This window comes from Pseudopodoces humilis, chromosome 20, assembly GCF_049639895.1.
Source record: "Pseudopodoces humilis isolate 2021_Gansu_Grassland_sample_001 chromosome 20, ASM4963989v1, whole genome shotgun sequence".
In the NCBI taxonomy this organism is placed as follows: domain Eukaryota; kingdom Metazoa; phylum Chordata; class Aves; order Passeriformes; family Paridae; genus Pseudopodoces; species Pseudopodoces humilis.
In genome coordinates this window covers 3,039,787-3,051,133 of record NC_142219.1, presented here as the reverse complement: position 1 = coordinate 3,051,133, position 11,347 = coordinate 3,039,787, and the positions used below count along the sequence as shown (strand labels likewise).

Sequence of the window (11,347 nt, the reverse complement as noted above, 5' to 3'; positions counted from 1 at the left end):
CCGCTCACCGACACAGCGATCCCCGCGTCTCTCTGCCTCTGCGACCGCCGTTCCCAGGCAACGGCTGCACCGGCAGCGCCACCGGCTGCACCGGGAAACACCGGGAGAGACGGGGGGAACCCTCCTCATCCTCACCGGCTGCACCGGGAAACGCCGGGAGAGGCCGGGGAACTTCCTCGTCCCCACCGGCTGCCAGAAGAGGCAGCGCTGCCCGCCCCCCCCGCCCAAAGCAGGGACCCGGAGGAGGGAACATTCAGCCCTTCACCTTGCCCAAGCCTAAATCCCGCTCATGGCTGTGACAAAGCCCTTCTTGGCATTGCCGGAGCCATTCGGGACCGAATCCTCTCCCTGCCCGGAAAATAGGATAAAGGATAGATGTGGACATCTTTACCCGATGTCCACAAGGAGTTGTAGGCAGCTCTGCTCCAGTGGCTTCCCTGAGCAGGACAAGCGAAGTCAAAGTGAGAAAAATCATCCCCCAACCCCTGCCAGTCCCCAGGGTCCCCAACCAGGACAGCACTTGCACAAGGAATCCACTCCAGGGCTCACTCCAGGCTCTCACTTCACCCCTGCAGATGATCAGCTCCAAACGCTCCCAGCTGTTAACCTCAGCCTTGCTGTTAAGCTCAAATAACATTTTCTAAACTTAATTTGTTTTTCCTTCTGCCCAGAAAGAGCCTCACACCCTGCTGGGAGCGGAAAGGAGATTTGTTACCAGCTCCCATTATCTCCCTGACCCAGAGAGACTGCCCCAAGTAATGACTTCTATGAGAACAGAGAGAAGCAATACTCAGTTTTATTGTTTTGGGAGACTATTTTGAAATTCAACTGGAAATAAGTTTCAAACGAACCAGTCATTCCTGGAATCCCTTCAAATAGTTTGTGCACCTGTTGTGGTTTATGAATGGTATTCCCCAATTTACTGTTCCCACTGAAAAACACCCCAGACCATGTGCCCCTCACCCACTCCCCCTCTGCTCCAGCAGCAGGATGGAGAGGAGAATGGGAGGCACAAAAAGGTAAACCCTGTCCTGGCTGGAACCAGGAAACCACCCCAAAATCAACTCCTGCAAATAAACTAATTCATAAAAAAATTAAAAGAAAATAGAGAAGCCAAGATTAGGAGTGCTTTTATAATGACTACATAACCTACTAGAAGTTCCAAAAGTAGAATTATAACCCCTATTACTTATTGTGTTAAAATAACTGGGCATTCCAAAAATCTTTTCAGTATGTTCACTGACTTTAGAAGTTGTGGCAACGTGGGGAAGATGAAGTATCAAACTTGCATATCTCTTGCCTGTCATCTACTATGACAGGCATCAAAAAGTGCTCTAGGACTTTTTAGCATATATTACATGATACTCAGGAGTTTTAAAGGAGAGGAAAAAAGAATGCTCTGTTATCACCAAACAAGAGCCTTTCAAGCTCTTTGGAACGTGTTATCAAGTGAGATCTGGGTCTCTCTAGAGCCTTATTCTAAATTGATAGAAGGTGGAAGAGATGAGAAGCCACATCTTGCAGCTCTGCAGGTTCCTCCTGATAATCAGTGCAATTCTGAACTGCAGGCAGGCCCTGTTCTGCCAGAAGCCTTCAGGCACCAGAGGTCACAGCAACACCATGTAGGGAAGTTTTCAAACCAGATCAGAGTCCAGAAAGCAGACACAGGCTTCAGCTTTATTGTTCTCCAAGGCACAGTCATCTTTGTAAAGGAATGATATTGCAGCTGAAAAAGAAGAGGGTAGAAGGAAATACTAAATTTCCTTTCTCAAACAGGCACAGAAGACCTGACATGGGATGGATCAGACCCACCACAACCCTCCTCCACTGGTTTCCCCTACCAGACAAACCAGCCACTGAGACTTTCTCCCTGTGCTCATATTTGATGGAACTTGACTCCCTGTATCCCTGTGCAGAACCAGCAGCCTCAGCCCCCTGCTGAGGTCTGTCACAATGGGCAGTGCAGTGACACAGCTCAGAAACGTGCCCTGAGCTGGTGAAAGCCTCTTCCCTTCCAGCAAGTGAAAAGCAGCTCACCCCAGGAGGCCCTTCCCGGCCCAGCGCTTTGGAGTCAGTCCCACATGCACCCTTCTGCCACCACGGATCACAGTCACGCTCAGGGGCCTCTGAAAGAGAGGAAAAAATAAAACCCAAAACATTTCACTTTTCCAGCACAAAGTCAACTCTCTTCCTTCTTTTGCTGAAGCACCAGAAGAACATTAAGCCCAAGGAACTTTTCTGCTGCAGGGCTCATTCCCACTCCTGTGGGTATAACTGAAAGAAGTGTTTTGTGTGAAGTCATCTCCAGGGAGATCCCTCACTTCCACCACCAAAAACTTAATGGCTGTGGCAGCTTCTCTGGCCAGCCCACGAGGGCAGCACAGCAATGCTGCTGCAGGGAGTCCCCAGGGAGAACAAACAACTGTGATGCTCACAGCAAAGAGCACACACTTCTCAGCTCTTCCATTCATGAGCAAATAGCTCAGTGCTGGGAGAGAACAAGGCTACGACAGCACAGACTGAATCTGACACTGTTTCTGAGGTGGAAATTATGATTCCAGAGATCCAAGTTCCATAGAAAAAGCTGTGGCTAACAGAGGCAGGCAAGAGAATGCAGTCACAGCAGGAATAAGCTCACCCCCTCACTGTGCTGCACCACCGTGGCAATGTTCTGCAGGTTTTGGAAGTTGTTTACATTGACAGATCCAAACTCCACAATCTCATCATCAACCTGAAGTCCCTGGATAGAGATAGAAGAGAGATGAGCACCTGCATTCTCCAAAGACAGGTAATAACACAGGTAATAACACAGGAGCATCACCCTTGACCCAGCCACAGGGAGAGAGATGTGCTGTAACACTTCTCACACTCAGGCAAGTGAACATCACTGCAGCCTCTCCACGGCCATAGGGAGAGGTTAAGTGTTCATTCCTCTGTTTTATGGGAAGAGAAATACTGAGGCTGGAATGGTCAGTGAGGAGCTGTGTGGCGGCAGGATACAGCTCAGAGAACACCCATCTCATCCCTGTACAGTGACCAGCCCCTTCACAGGACATCCCAAAGTGATAGAAAAAAAGTGGGTGACACCCTAATCAAGCATCCAGCTTATTCCCACTTATTAACAAGGGGCAGAGGAAGCCATGAGCTGTCTGGCTCCAGACAAAGCCCTCCCCACGAGCTGTGCCCCACGTACCGAGATGCTGGCGGGAGAGCCCGGGGTCACGGCGTTCACTTTGGCAAAGGCCTGGGGCAGGCTCTGGTTCTGGCTCATGGCCTCGGCCAAGGCCTCCGCCTCATCCTTGGCGTGTTTCTCCTTCTCCCGGGCGTGCAGCTTGTGCAGAGCTTCCTCCACCTGCTTCATCAGGGCCTTGTGATCGTTCTGCAAACCTGGGGGTGACACCGTGAGCGCACATTGAGCCAGAGAGGCTTCCCCCAAAAGGCGTCTCTCAGCACCTGCTCCCCTCTGCAGCCACACAGAGCAGTGCCCCGGCTGCCTCTGATCTCAGCAAGAACCTCTGCTCTATCTGCTGGGGCCTGGTGCCAGCCCAGCAGATGTTTATCAGTAAAAGTCAGACACAGAGAAAACTACCCTGTGAATTTTGGTAAACACACAAAGGCAGAAGGGCTGGCCCATGATCCCTTACAGCTCAGTGAGCAGCTTAAATCTTCTTTTCATTAAGTCACCTGCTATTACACATGAAGAGAAAAACCCATCCTGAAAGTCAGGGCACTGGGAAAGCCTGGGATGAATAAATGCCAAACTGTTTCCTACCCGAATTTTATTCTACAAACAACACAGAAAAGCTTTGTTGTGTTTCACAGATGGCAAAAGGCTCCGCAGCAGCAGCAGAATTTCAGCGCCGCTGCAGCAACACGTGGACAAAAGCATTTTACTGACTCAGCCCAGGCGGCAGCTCCGATCACTGAGCAGAACCGCTGGGAAACAGGCTCAGCGCAGCCCTGGGCTCCGGTTCTGGGAAATAACGAGCGAGATGGGGGTTTCAGAGAATGAAGCGGTGTCACCGCTGTTCGCGGTGTCTGTTCCCGGCCACGGGCCGCGTTTCCCCCGCACATCCCGGTTTCGCTGGCTCATCCCGCGGGATGGGGGCGCGGCCCGGCCCCGGGAAGGGCCCCCCCGCCCGGTTCCCGTTCCCCGCTCACAGATGATGTTGTGCCGGGCGGTGCGCACTTGGTACAGGTCGATGTCTGCGCGGGGAAAGCCCTCGGCGTCCACCAGCGGCTCGTGCATCCCGACGCCCTTTTGCTGTGAGGGAAGAGGCGGCGGTTGGGAGGGGGCCGGGCCCGCGGGCCCCCACGGAGCCCCTCGGCCCGGCCCGGCCCTGCCCGGGCACCGACCCCCTCTAGCAGCTCGTAGCAGGCCTTGATCTGCGCCTCGATCTCGTCCTTGCGCCGCACCAGCTGCTGGACATCGCTGACGGTGACGGGGCGGCCCCCGCCGGGCTCCGCCATGGCCGCGGCCGGACGGGAGCCGGGACGGGCGCGGGGCGGGGCCGGGACTGGGAGGCCACGCCCAGGGGCTGGACCAGGGGCGGGGCCGGGGTGGCACAGCGGCGACACAGCGGTGGCAACAGCGGGGTGGCACAACGGCGTCACCCTCACTGTCACACTGCTTTGGCGATGCCATGGGGTGGCTGTGATGGTGACATGTGGTGGCACAGCGGTGTCACTGTCAGTGGGTTACCCAGCTTTGATGGTGACATGTGGTGGAACAGTGGTGTCACCATCACTGTGTGACACAGCCGTGGTGTGCGATGTTACGGCCCTGTCGCTGCTGCTGGCCCCTGTCCAGTCTGTCTCAGAACTGTGGCAGCAGGGGACAGCCCCACCCCGAGACCCCCACCCCTGTCCTCCGTGCCACTGGCACCCACCCAAGCCTCCCTGGCCTTGCTGGTGGCTCCGACTTCCCACCACCCCCAGTCAGGTGGAGTTTGTGCACTGGTGTCTCCCCGGCAGGGCCATCTCTTGCTTCCTCTTCCTGCTGTCCCACGTTTTGGGGTCCCTGCAGCGCTGGGCTCAAGGTGCCCACACACCACCACACACCCAGCAGGGCTCTGCAGGCTGTCCTGGCTCAGCGCTGCCAGCATGACATGTCCCCAGGGAGGGATGAATGTCCCCAGGGGCAGCGGGCGGGTCGGGGGAATGTGCTGCCCAAATTGCGTCACCCCCCCGTAACCCCGGCACACACGGGGCAGGGATTTGGCTGCGGGGTCAGCAGGGTCCCCACCCTCCGCAGAGCCTCATGTGCTGCACACACACACACCCACCCCACAGTGCCACCGCCGGGGCCGCGAGGACCCCGTGACACGGCCCCAGTGACAGGTTTGGGCAGTTCCCAGCCCAACACATCCCTGGGTTGGTGGGGGGAGAAGGAGGGGCCGAGGAGGAGCCTCCCCGTCCCGCCGTTATATTGAAAGCCCTTCCGTCATCGCGCTCTGTTCCTGTCATATCTCCAGGTCACAGAAATGGTGAGGGGCAGCAGAGGGGGATAAATCCATGGGCTCCATGGCACGGGACGCCTTGGGAGATTTAAGCTCTGCTTGAATTCGGATTTCCCAGTGGCGGTGCTGGAAGTGGCACAGTAGAGCTGCTCCTCACAGCCTGACCTTTGGATTCAGCTCCCTGGGGGCTGCTGTACCTGCCTGTCCCGCTAATGTCTCTCTTTTCTCATTCTCTTTCAGACGTCCTACACAGACAAGGGGGAAAAGGTAAGAGTCGTGTCCCTGTCCTGTCCCTCTGCCTGGTGTGAAACATCAGTCATGTTAGTGCAGGTTATATCAATTCCTTGGTGACTTGTTGAAATCAGAAGTAAAATTGCTCTGGCTGGGCCACACAAGATCCTTGTTGTAAACTAGTATTAATCATTGAAATTTCTGGTTTGGGAGGAGAGTGATGACCAGGAGATGATGGGTATTTCCCAGTCAAACCAAGCCTTAAGCAGAGTCCTCATCCCATGTAACATTTATTTCCAGATGCTGCATTTTTTGCCACCTTTTTCACTTCTAAAGTGTTTCCAGTGCTGGGTGCTCTGTGCCAGGCTGGGCAGTGGTGGGGAACGGAGCAAAGGGGGATCTGTCCTGGTGCTGGTGGTTGTGTAAGAGCTTTTGTGGGAGAATTAATCTTTAACACAGCGAGGTTTGCAGGTGGGCAGCTCGCTGGGACATCCTCTTGTGGGGAGCACTGGGAGAACGTGGCTGTAGGCAAAGGCAAATCAGTGTTTTGTACCTTCCAACCTGTAGCTCAGGATCCTGTGGGACTTGACTGTAAAGAACTTTGGAAAATCATCATTCAGGGGATGTTCCACCCAGTTAATTCAGATCATTTTCAGGAGATGCATTTGCAGGGTCACAGCTGCCGCTTCCCCTGCTCTGGAGCCGAGCAGTGCTGCAGGAAAGGCAGCAGCAGCAGCCTTTTCAGCCTTGTTTCCCCTTCCTTCTAGCCCCAACGAGGCCGCTTCATCCATTTCCACTCCATCACCTTCTGGGTCGGCAATGCCAAGCAGGTGAGAAGCTGCGGCCGCCAGGCACGTGTGTAAGGGGACAGCTGTGCCAGGGGATAGCCGTGCCAGGGGCCACCTCCCACACCAGGACAGGCATTGGCTGCCAGGGGGGTGTTGGTTCATCCCAGCAGCCCCTTGGCCGGGGATGTGCCGGTGTCCCAAAGCCTGGCCCTGGCCTGGCGCCGATGGCCTTGGTGGCCCTTGCGCAAGGCGAGGGGCGGCTGCCGGGGGCGCGCACAGGGACGTGGGGCGTGAACCAGCGCACGTGGCCGGGCTCAGCTGTGGCCACCAGCCTGCAGAGCTGTGTGGGCTCACAGCACCTGTTCTCCATCCCTTGCCCTGGGTGGCTTAAACAGCCCTCTGCTTCACACTTGAGCTGCTTTTCACCCAACCTTGCAGAACAGGGGACACACAGAAATGTTTCCTGCTCCATGGCAGCCCTTGCAGAAAGTTCTGGAGGCAGAACTCCCACTTCACAATGAATTTGGGCTTTTTCCTCAATCCTGGCCCCTTCTTGCCTCTGTTCTCCCTCGGGCTGCTGGAGGAGGCAGAGAAGCTGCTGCCTGTTCTCACACACACATACAGACACACACACAAACACAGGGCAAGTGTGACTTGCACCTGCCTTGGTGGCTGTTCTCCATGGCCTGTGGCCCACCAGCGCTGCAGCTTCAACCAGAGGGACTCTTCCCTGCCCACAGGCTGCATCCTACTACTGCAACAAGCTGGGGTTTGAGGAGCTGGCGTACCGGGGGCTGGAGACCGGCAGCAGGGAGGTGGTGTCACATGTCGTCAAGCAGGACAAGGTAAGGGAGCCCCTGAGCGAGGTGCCAAGGCAGAAAAGGGTGAGGTAGTGTCAGACATGAGGGTGCTGCCAAACCCAGCCGTGAAAACCATCACCTGCAGCTCCATCCTCACCTCTCCTCTTCCTCGGCAGATCATGTTTGTCTTCTCATCCGCTCTGAACCCAGGGAATGAGGGTAGGTGTCTCTGGGGGGCATGGAGTGGGAAATGGCCCTGGCAGAGCAAAGCAGTTCTGCTCATGCCTGTGGCTGTTCCTGCTCTGGGCAGAGATGGGGGAGCATCTGGTGAAGCATGGTGATGGGGTGAAGGACGTCGCCTTTGAAGTGGAGGACTGTGACTTCATTGTGCAGGTGGGCAGCCCCTCCACTCCTTCTCATGGAGCCCTCCAAAACCGTGAGGGAAGCAGGGAGGGCCTGGTTGATGTCTCCCCCTGGTCTGGGGGAGCTGCAGCAGGACAGGATCTCTCTCCTTCTGCCCAGAAAGCCAAGGAACGCGGTGCTGTGGTGGTGAAGGAGCCATGGGTGGAGCAGGACAAATTTGGGAAGGTGAAGTTTGCAGTGATCCAGACGGTGAGTGGCAGGGCAGGAGCTGGCTGCAGCTGGGAGGCCCCCACATAAACAAAGCCACAACACAACCATTTTCCCCCCTCACAGTACGGTGACACCACCCACACCTTGATAGAAAAGCTCAACTACAAGGGCCTGTTCCTCCCTGGGTACCAGCCTCCCCTCTTCAAGGACCCCCTGCTGCCCAAGCTGTGAGTACTTTCCAGAGGGTCCTGCCTGGCTCTTTGCCATCACGTTCTGGTGGGATATCCTGCCAAGGAGCTGGACAGGTCCCCACTGCCTTGCCCTGAGGCCCCCTGAGCTGTGGGGTACCCCTGAGCCTGGCTGAGACCCTCCTTGGCTTCCCCCCACAGACCAAGTGCCAAGCTCAGCTTTGTTGATCACGTTGTGGGGAACCAGCCTGACCTCCAGATGGTGCCAGTGGCAGACTGGTGAGAGTGGGGAGAGCTGGTGGGAGGTGGGATGGAGCAGCAGCACAGCTCTGCTGGTCTCACCACTTCTGACCAGGGCTGATGAAGCCAGAGCAGAGCTTCATTTCTGTGGGGATGGAGTAAGGGCTTGACTGTGCCCCTTGTGACCTGGGCAGGTACCAGAAGAACCTGCTCTTCCACCGCTTCTGGTCAGTGGATGACAAGCAGCTGCACACCGAGTTCAGTGCCCTGCGCTCCATTGTGGTCACCAACTATGAGGAGACCATTAAAATGCCCATCAATGAGCCAGCACCTGGCAAGAAAAAATCCCAGATTCAGGTGAGTGGACACTGGTGGTTAAGCCATCTGGCTGCCTCCACTCCCAGGAGGATCTCGGTGAAGGAAATGGGACCAAGGGTTAGTGATTTGGAGCCAGAGCAGTCCTGCTGTGCTGAAGTGGCTGCTAGAAAGCAATCCTGGCTCTGCTTGGGTCTGGCAAACCCTGGGGGGCTACTGGGCAGAGCCATTTTACCCCAATCTCATCAACACTCTTTGTCATTCCATGATGCCCCTGAGCTTGCCTGCATATTTTTAAGCCCACACCCATCCCTTCAGAGCTGCAGCTGCGCTGTGACTTCCACAGCGACATCTTTTCCCTGTAGGAATATATCGATTACTACGGAGGGGCCGGAGTCCAGCACATCGCACTGAACACCCCCGACATCATCACAGCAGTGAGTGCAGCCCTGGGACCCCCTGCCCTGGGACCCCCTGCCCTGGGACCCCCTGCCCCAGCTCTGGGCACGGTGCTTGTCACAGGGTGGACCATGACCCTGTCAGGGTACAAGGACACAGAGCCATCGGGCTTTGTGCCGTGGTTGTTTTACAACCAGGATTAACTGCCCAGGGAGTCACTGCAGAGGGACCTGCCTGCACCTGTGAGCTGCCTGTCCCTCCAGCTTAAAGCAACCAGGGTCTGCAGGGCCCTTGGTGGCACCTGTGTCTTTGCAGGGTGCCTGGTGGGACTGAGGCAGCCACGGCTGCCAGGCTGAGCCCCACAGCCCATAACCCACCTTTAGCCAGGGTGGGGGCAGATCTGGGTTGAGCCCAGCTGCGACTCAGCACCCAGGTTTGGGCTCCTCTCTGGACCAAAGGGCCTCCAGAGGTATCAGTTAGGTGAGAGCAGGACAAAAGATCCTTGCACAGCTCCCTGCAGTGCCTGGGGAGGGCATCTTGGGCCTGCCCATTCCTGGTGCCAAACGATGAGGCAGGTTCTCACGCTTGAGGCTGGCCAATGCCATGGGAAAGCATCTTTGTCCTGTCCCAGGAAACGCTCCTGGCACAAACCCCTCCCAGACTGAGCCCTGCTGGCTCTCCCCTGCCTTGCAGATCACCAACCTGAAGCAGCGGGGCATGCAGTTCATGGATGTGCCCTCCAGCTACTACCAGGTGCTGCGGGAGAGGCTCAAAACTGCCAAAATCAAAGTGAAGGAGAACATTGACAAGCTGGCGGTGAGTCAGAGCGGGTCAGGCCTGCCCAGGGCTGGACCAGCTCCCCAAAGTGCTTTGCAGGGATGTGAGTGACACAGAGAGCCCCACTTGCTCCTCTGAGGGTCTTCGAGCTGTCGCCTTGTTTCTTTTCTCCAGGAACTGAAAATCCTGGTGGATTTTGATGAAAAAGGCTATTTGCTCCAGATCTTCACCAAACCAGTTCAAGACAGACCCACGGTCTTTCTGGAGGTGATCCAGAGGCACAACCACCAGGTTGGTTTGAGGATTTCCTGCTGATCCTGGCCATGAGACCTCAGGGCCACCAAGCCCCTGGTCCATAACGCTGCCGTCTCCGCAGGGCTTCGGCGCCGGGAACTTCAAGTCTCTGTTTGAAGCCATAGAAATGGATCAGGATGCCAGAGGAAACCTGACTGTCCTGGAGCCCAATGGGGAGACCAAGATGATGTAGAGGATGGCAGGAAGTGCTGCCCTCATCCCTAAGGAGCTGAATCCCAAATGAACTGGGAAACACCCGATGTCCTGATAAATAGCCCAGACTTGAGAGCCACAAATCCAGGGAAGCCACTGCCAAACTGGACAATGTAAAAGGACCCAACACCTCTCCCAACCCCACCCCAGCACTGCCCTTCGGTGACTTCCTGGGAGACAGGGCGTGGGAAATAGCAAATGCTCTCAAAAACCAGCTTAATCTGATCCAAACCACTGAATTCTTAACAAAAGGCAGATTTAAGGCATGTGCCAAAGACACGCAGCTACAGAGGAAGACAGAAGAAACAACTGGGAGTGCTCAAATTTAGTCTATCCAAAGTTTTAATTTTAGCTACACGGGAAGCTGCGAAAGCACGGAGGCGTTTGCCTCTCTGCGCATCTCCTTTTGTAAGATTTTGGTTTAATTGCTTTTAGAGTCAATCTTGAATTTGAATTTGCTGAAAATAAACATGGTTTTAGGGTAGCTCCAACACTCTGGAATGAGAATTAATTGTATTTACATATTTCAGCCTTCCTAAGGCAACACAGCCTTGCTCTAATACCTGTAAATTCCTGCATTAATGATGGGTTGGGGTTTCTCCCGTGTTCCAAGCAGTAATTGCCGGCATTGGCAGCGATTCCTTGGCTCAGATCCTGGCTGCATGTGCAAAGTCCCCTCTGGGTGTTGCTCCGGTGTTGTCGCTGTCCTTTGCACGGGGAATTCCTCCCCAACGCAATAAATCCCTTTTCTGACACAGCCTTAGTGCCTGGGGAGTCCCGGTGCAGATCCAGCACTCCATGTCCCAGCTGCTGAAGGACACCCTGGGGTGTCCCCACTGTTGCAGAACCACCCTCCACAGCCCCCCTGTTCCCAATTTCCCAGCGTGGGAGCTCTCAGAGCCCGAGCAGCCCAAGCTCCTGCCGAGGCCAGGCTCCAGACACGAGCTGGCCCCCGAGGTGTGGCTGTGCCCTGCTCACCTGTGCTCACCTGAGGAATGCAGGAGCTGAGCTGGGGAGCCACCTACAGCCTCTGTCCTGTCTCTTCCACCTCCTCCTCCTCCATCAGCCAT

The 11,347-nt window shown here is 55.7% G+C and overlaps 2 protein-coding genes across 3 annotated transcripts; one reads left to right on the top strand and one right to left on the bottom strand.

The window, feature by feature from the left end:
* Positions 1-780: 780 nt before the first annotated feature.
* PSMD9 (proteasome 26S subunit, non-ATPase 9) lies at positions 781-4,500 on the bottom strand. Its single transcript, XM_005524273.3, has 6 exons — positions 4,357-4,500; positions 4,162-4,264; positions 3,194-3,387; positions 2,639-2,740; positions 2,038-2,126; positions 781-1,726 (listed from the first exon to the last, which is right to left on the bottom strand). Exons 1-6 carry the CDS (start codon positions 4,468-4,470, stop codon positions 1,699-1,701), a joined length of 630 nt encoding a protein of 209 aa, XP_005524330.1. The 5' UTR covers positions 4,471-4,500; the 3' UTR covers positions 781-1,698.
* An 863-nt stretch (positions 4,501-5,363) lies between these two features.
* HPD (4-hydroxyphenylpyruvate dioxygenase) lies at positions 5,364-10,768 on the top strand. Of its 2 annotated transcripts, XM_014253695.2 has the most exons (14): positions 5,364-5,486; positions 5,700-5,726; positions 6,458-6,520; positions 7,219-7,323; positions 7,455-7,497; positions 7,589-7,671; positions 7,801-7,890; positions 7,975-8,078; positions 8,241-8,318; positions 8,474-8,636; positions 8,960-9,031; positions 9,687-9,809; positions 9,945-10,061; positions 10,147-10,768. In XM_014253695.2, exons 1-14 carry the CDS (start codon positions 5,484-5,486, stop codon positions 10,255-10,257), a joined length of 1,182 nt encoding a protein of 393 aa, XP_014109170.1. In that variant the 5' UTR covers positions 5,364-5,483; the 3' UTR covers positions 10,258-10,768. The 2 variants fall into 2 exon arrangements, with proteins under 2 accessions (XP_014109170.1, XP_014109171.1); XM_014253696.2 differs by lacking the exon at positions 8,960-9,031.
* The last annotated feature ends 579 nt before the right edge of the window (positions 10,769-11,347 follow it).

What these genes read in the sequence shown, in the direction of transcription:
- HPD (XM_014253695.2), top strand. An exon ending in GGGTCGGCAATGCCAAGCAG is followed by an intron (nt 6,521 to 7,218) that starts GTGAGAAGCTGC and finishes CCCTGCCCACAG; the next exon opens with GCTGCATCCTACTACTGCAA. An exon ending in TCCAGAGGCACAACCACCAG is followed by an intron (nt 10,062 to 10,146) that starts GTTGGTTTGAGG and finishes CCGTCTCCGCAG; the next exon opens with GGCTTCGGCGCCGGGAACTT.
- PSMD9 (XM_005524273.3), bottom strand. Translation starts at nt 4,470, where the DNA reads ATGGCGGAGCCCGGCGGGGGCCGCCCCGTCACCGTCAGCGATGTCCAG. An exon ending in GCTACGAGCTGCTAGAGGGG is followed by an intron (nt 4,265 to 4,356) that starts GTCGGTGCCCGG and finishes CTTCCCTCACAG; the next exon opens with CAAAAGGGCGTCGGGATGCA. An exon ending in TGGTGCAGCACAGTGAGGGG is followed by an intron (nt 2,127 to 2,638) that starts GTGAGCTTATTC and finishes CCTCTCTTTCAG; the next exon opens with AGGCCCCTGAGCGTGACTGT.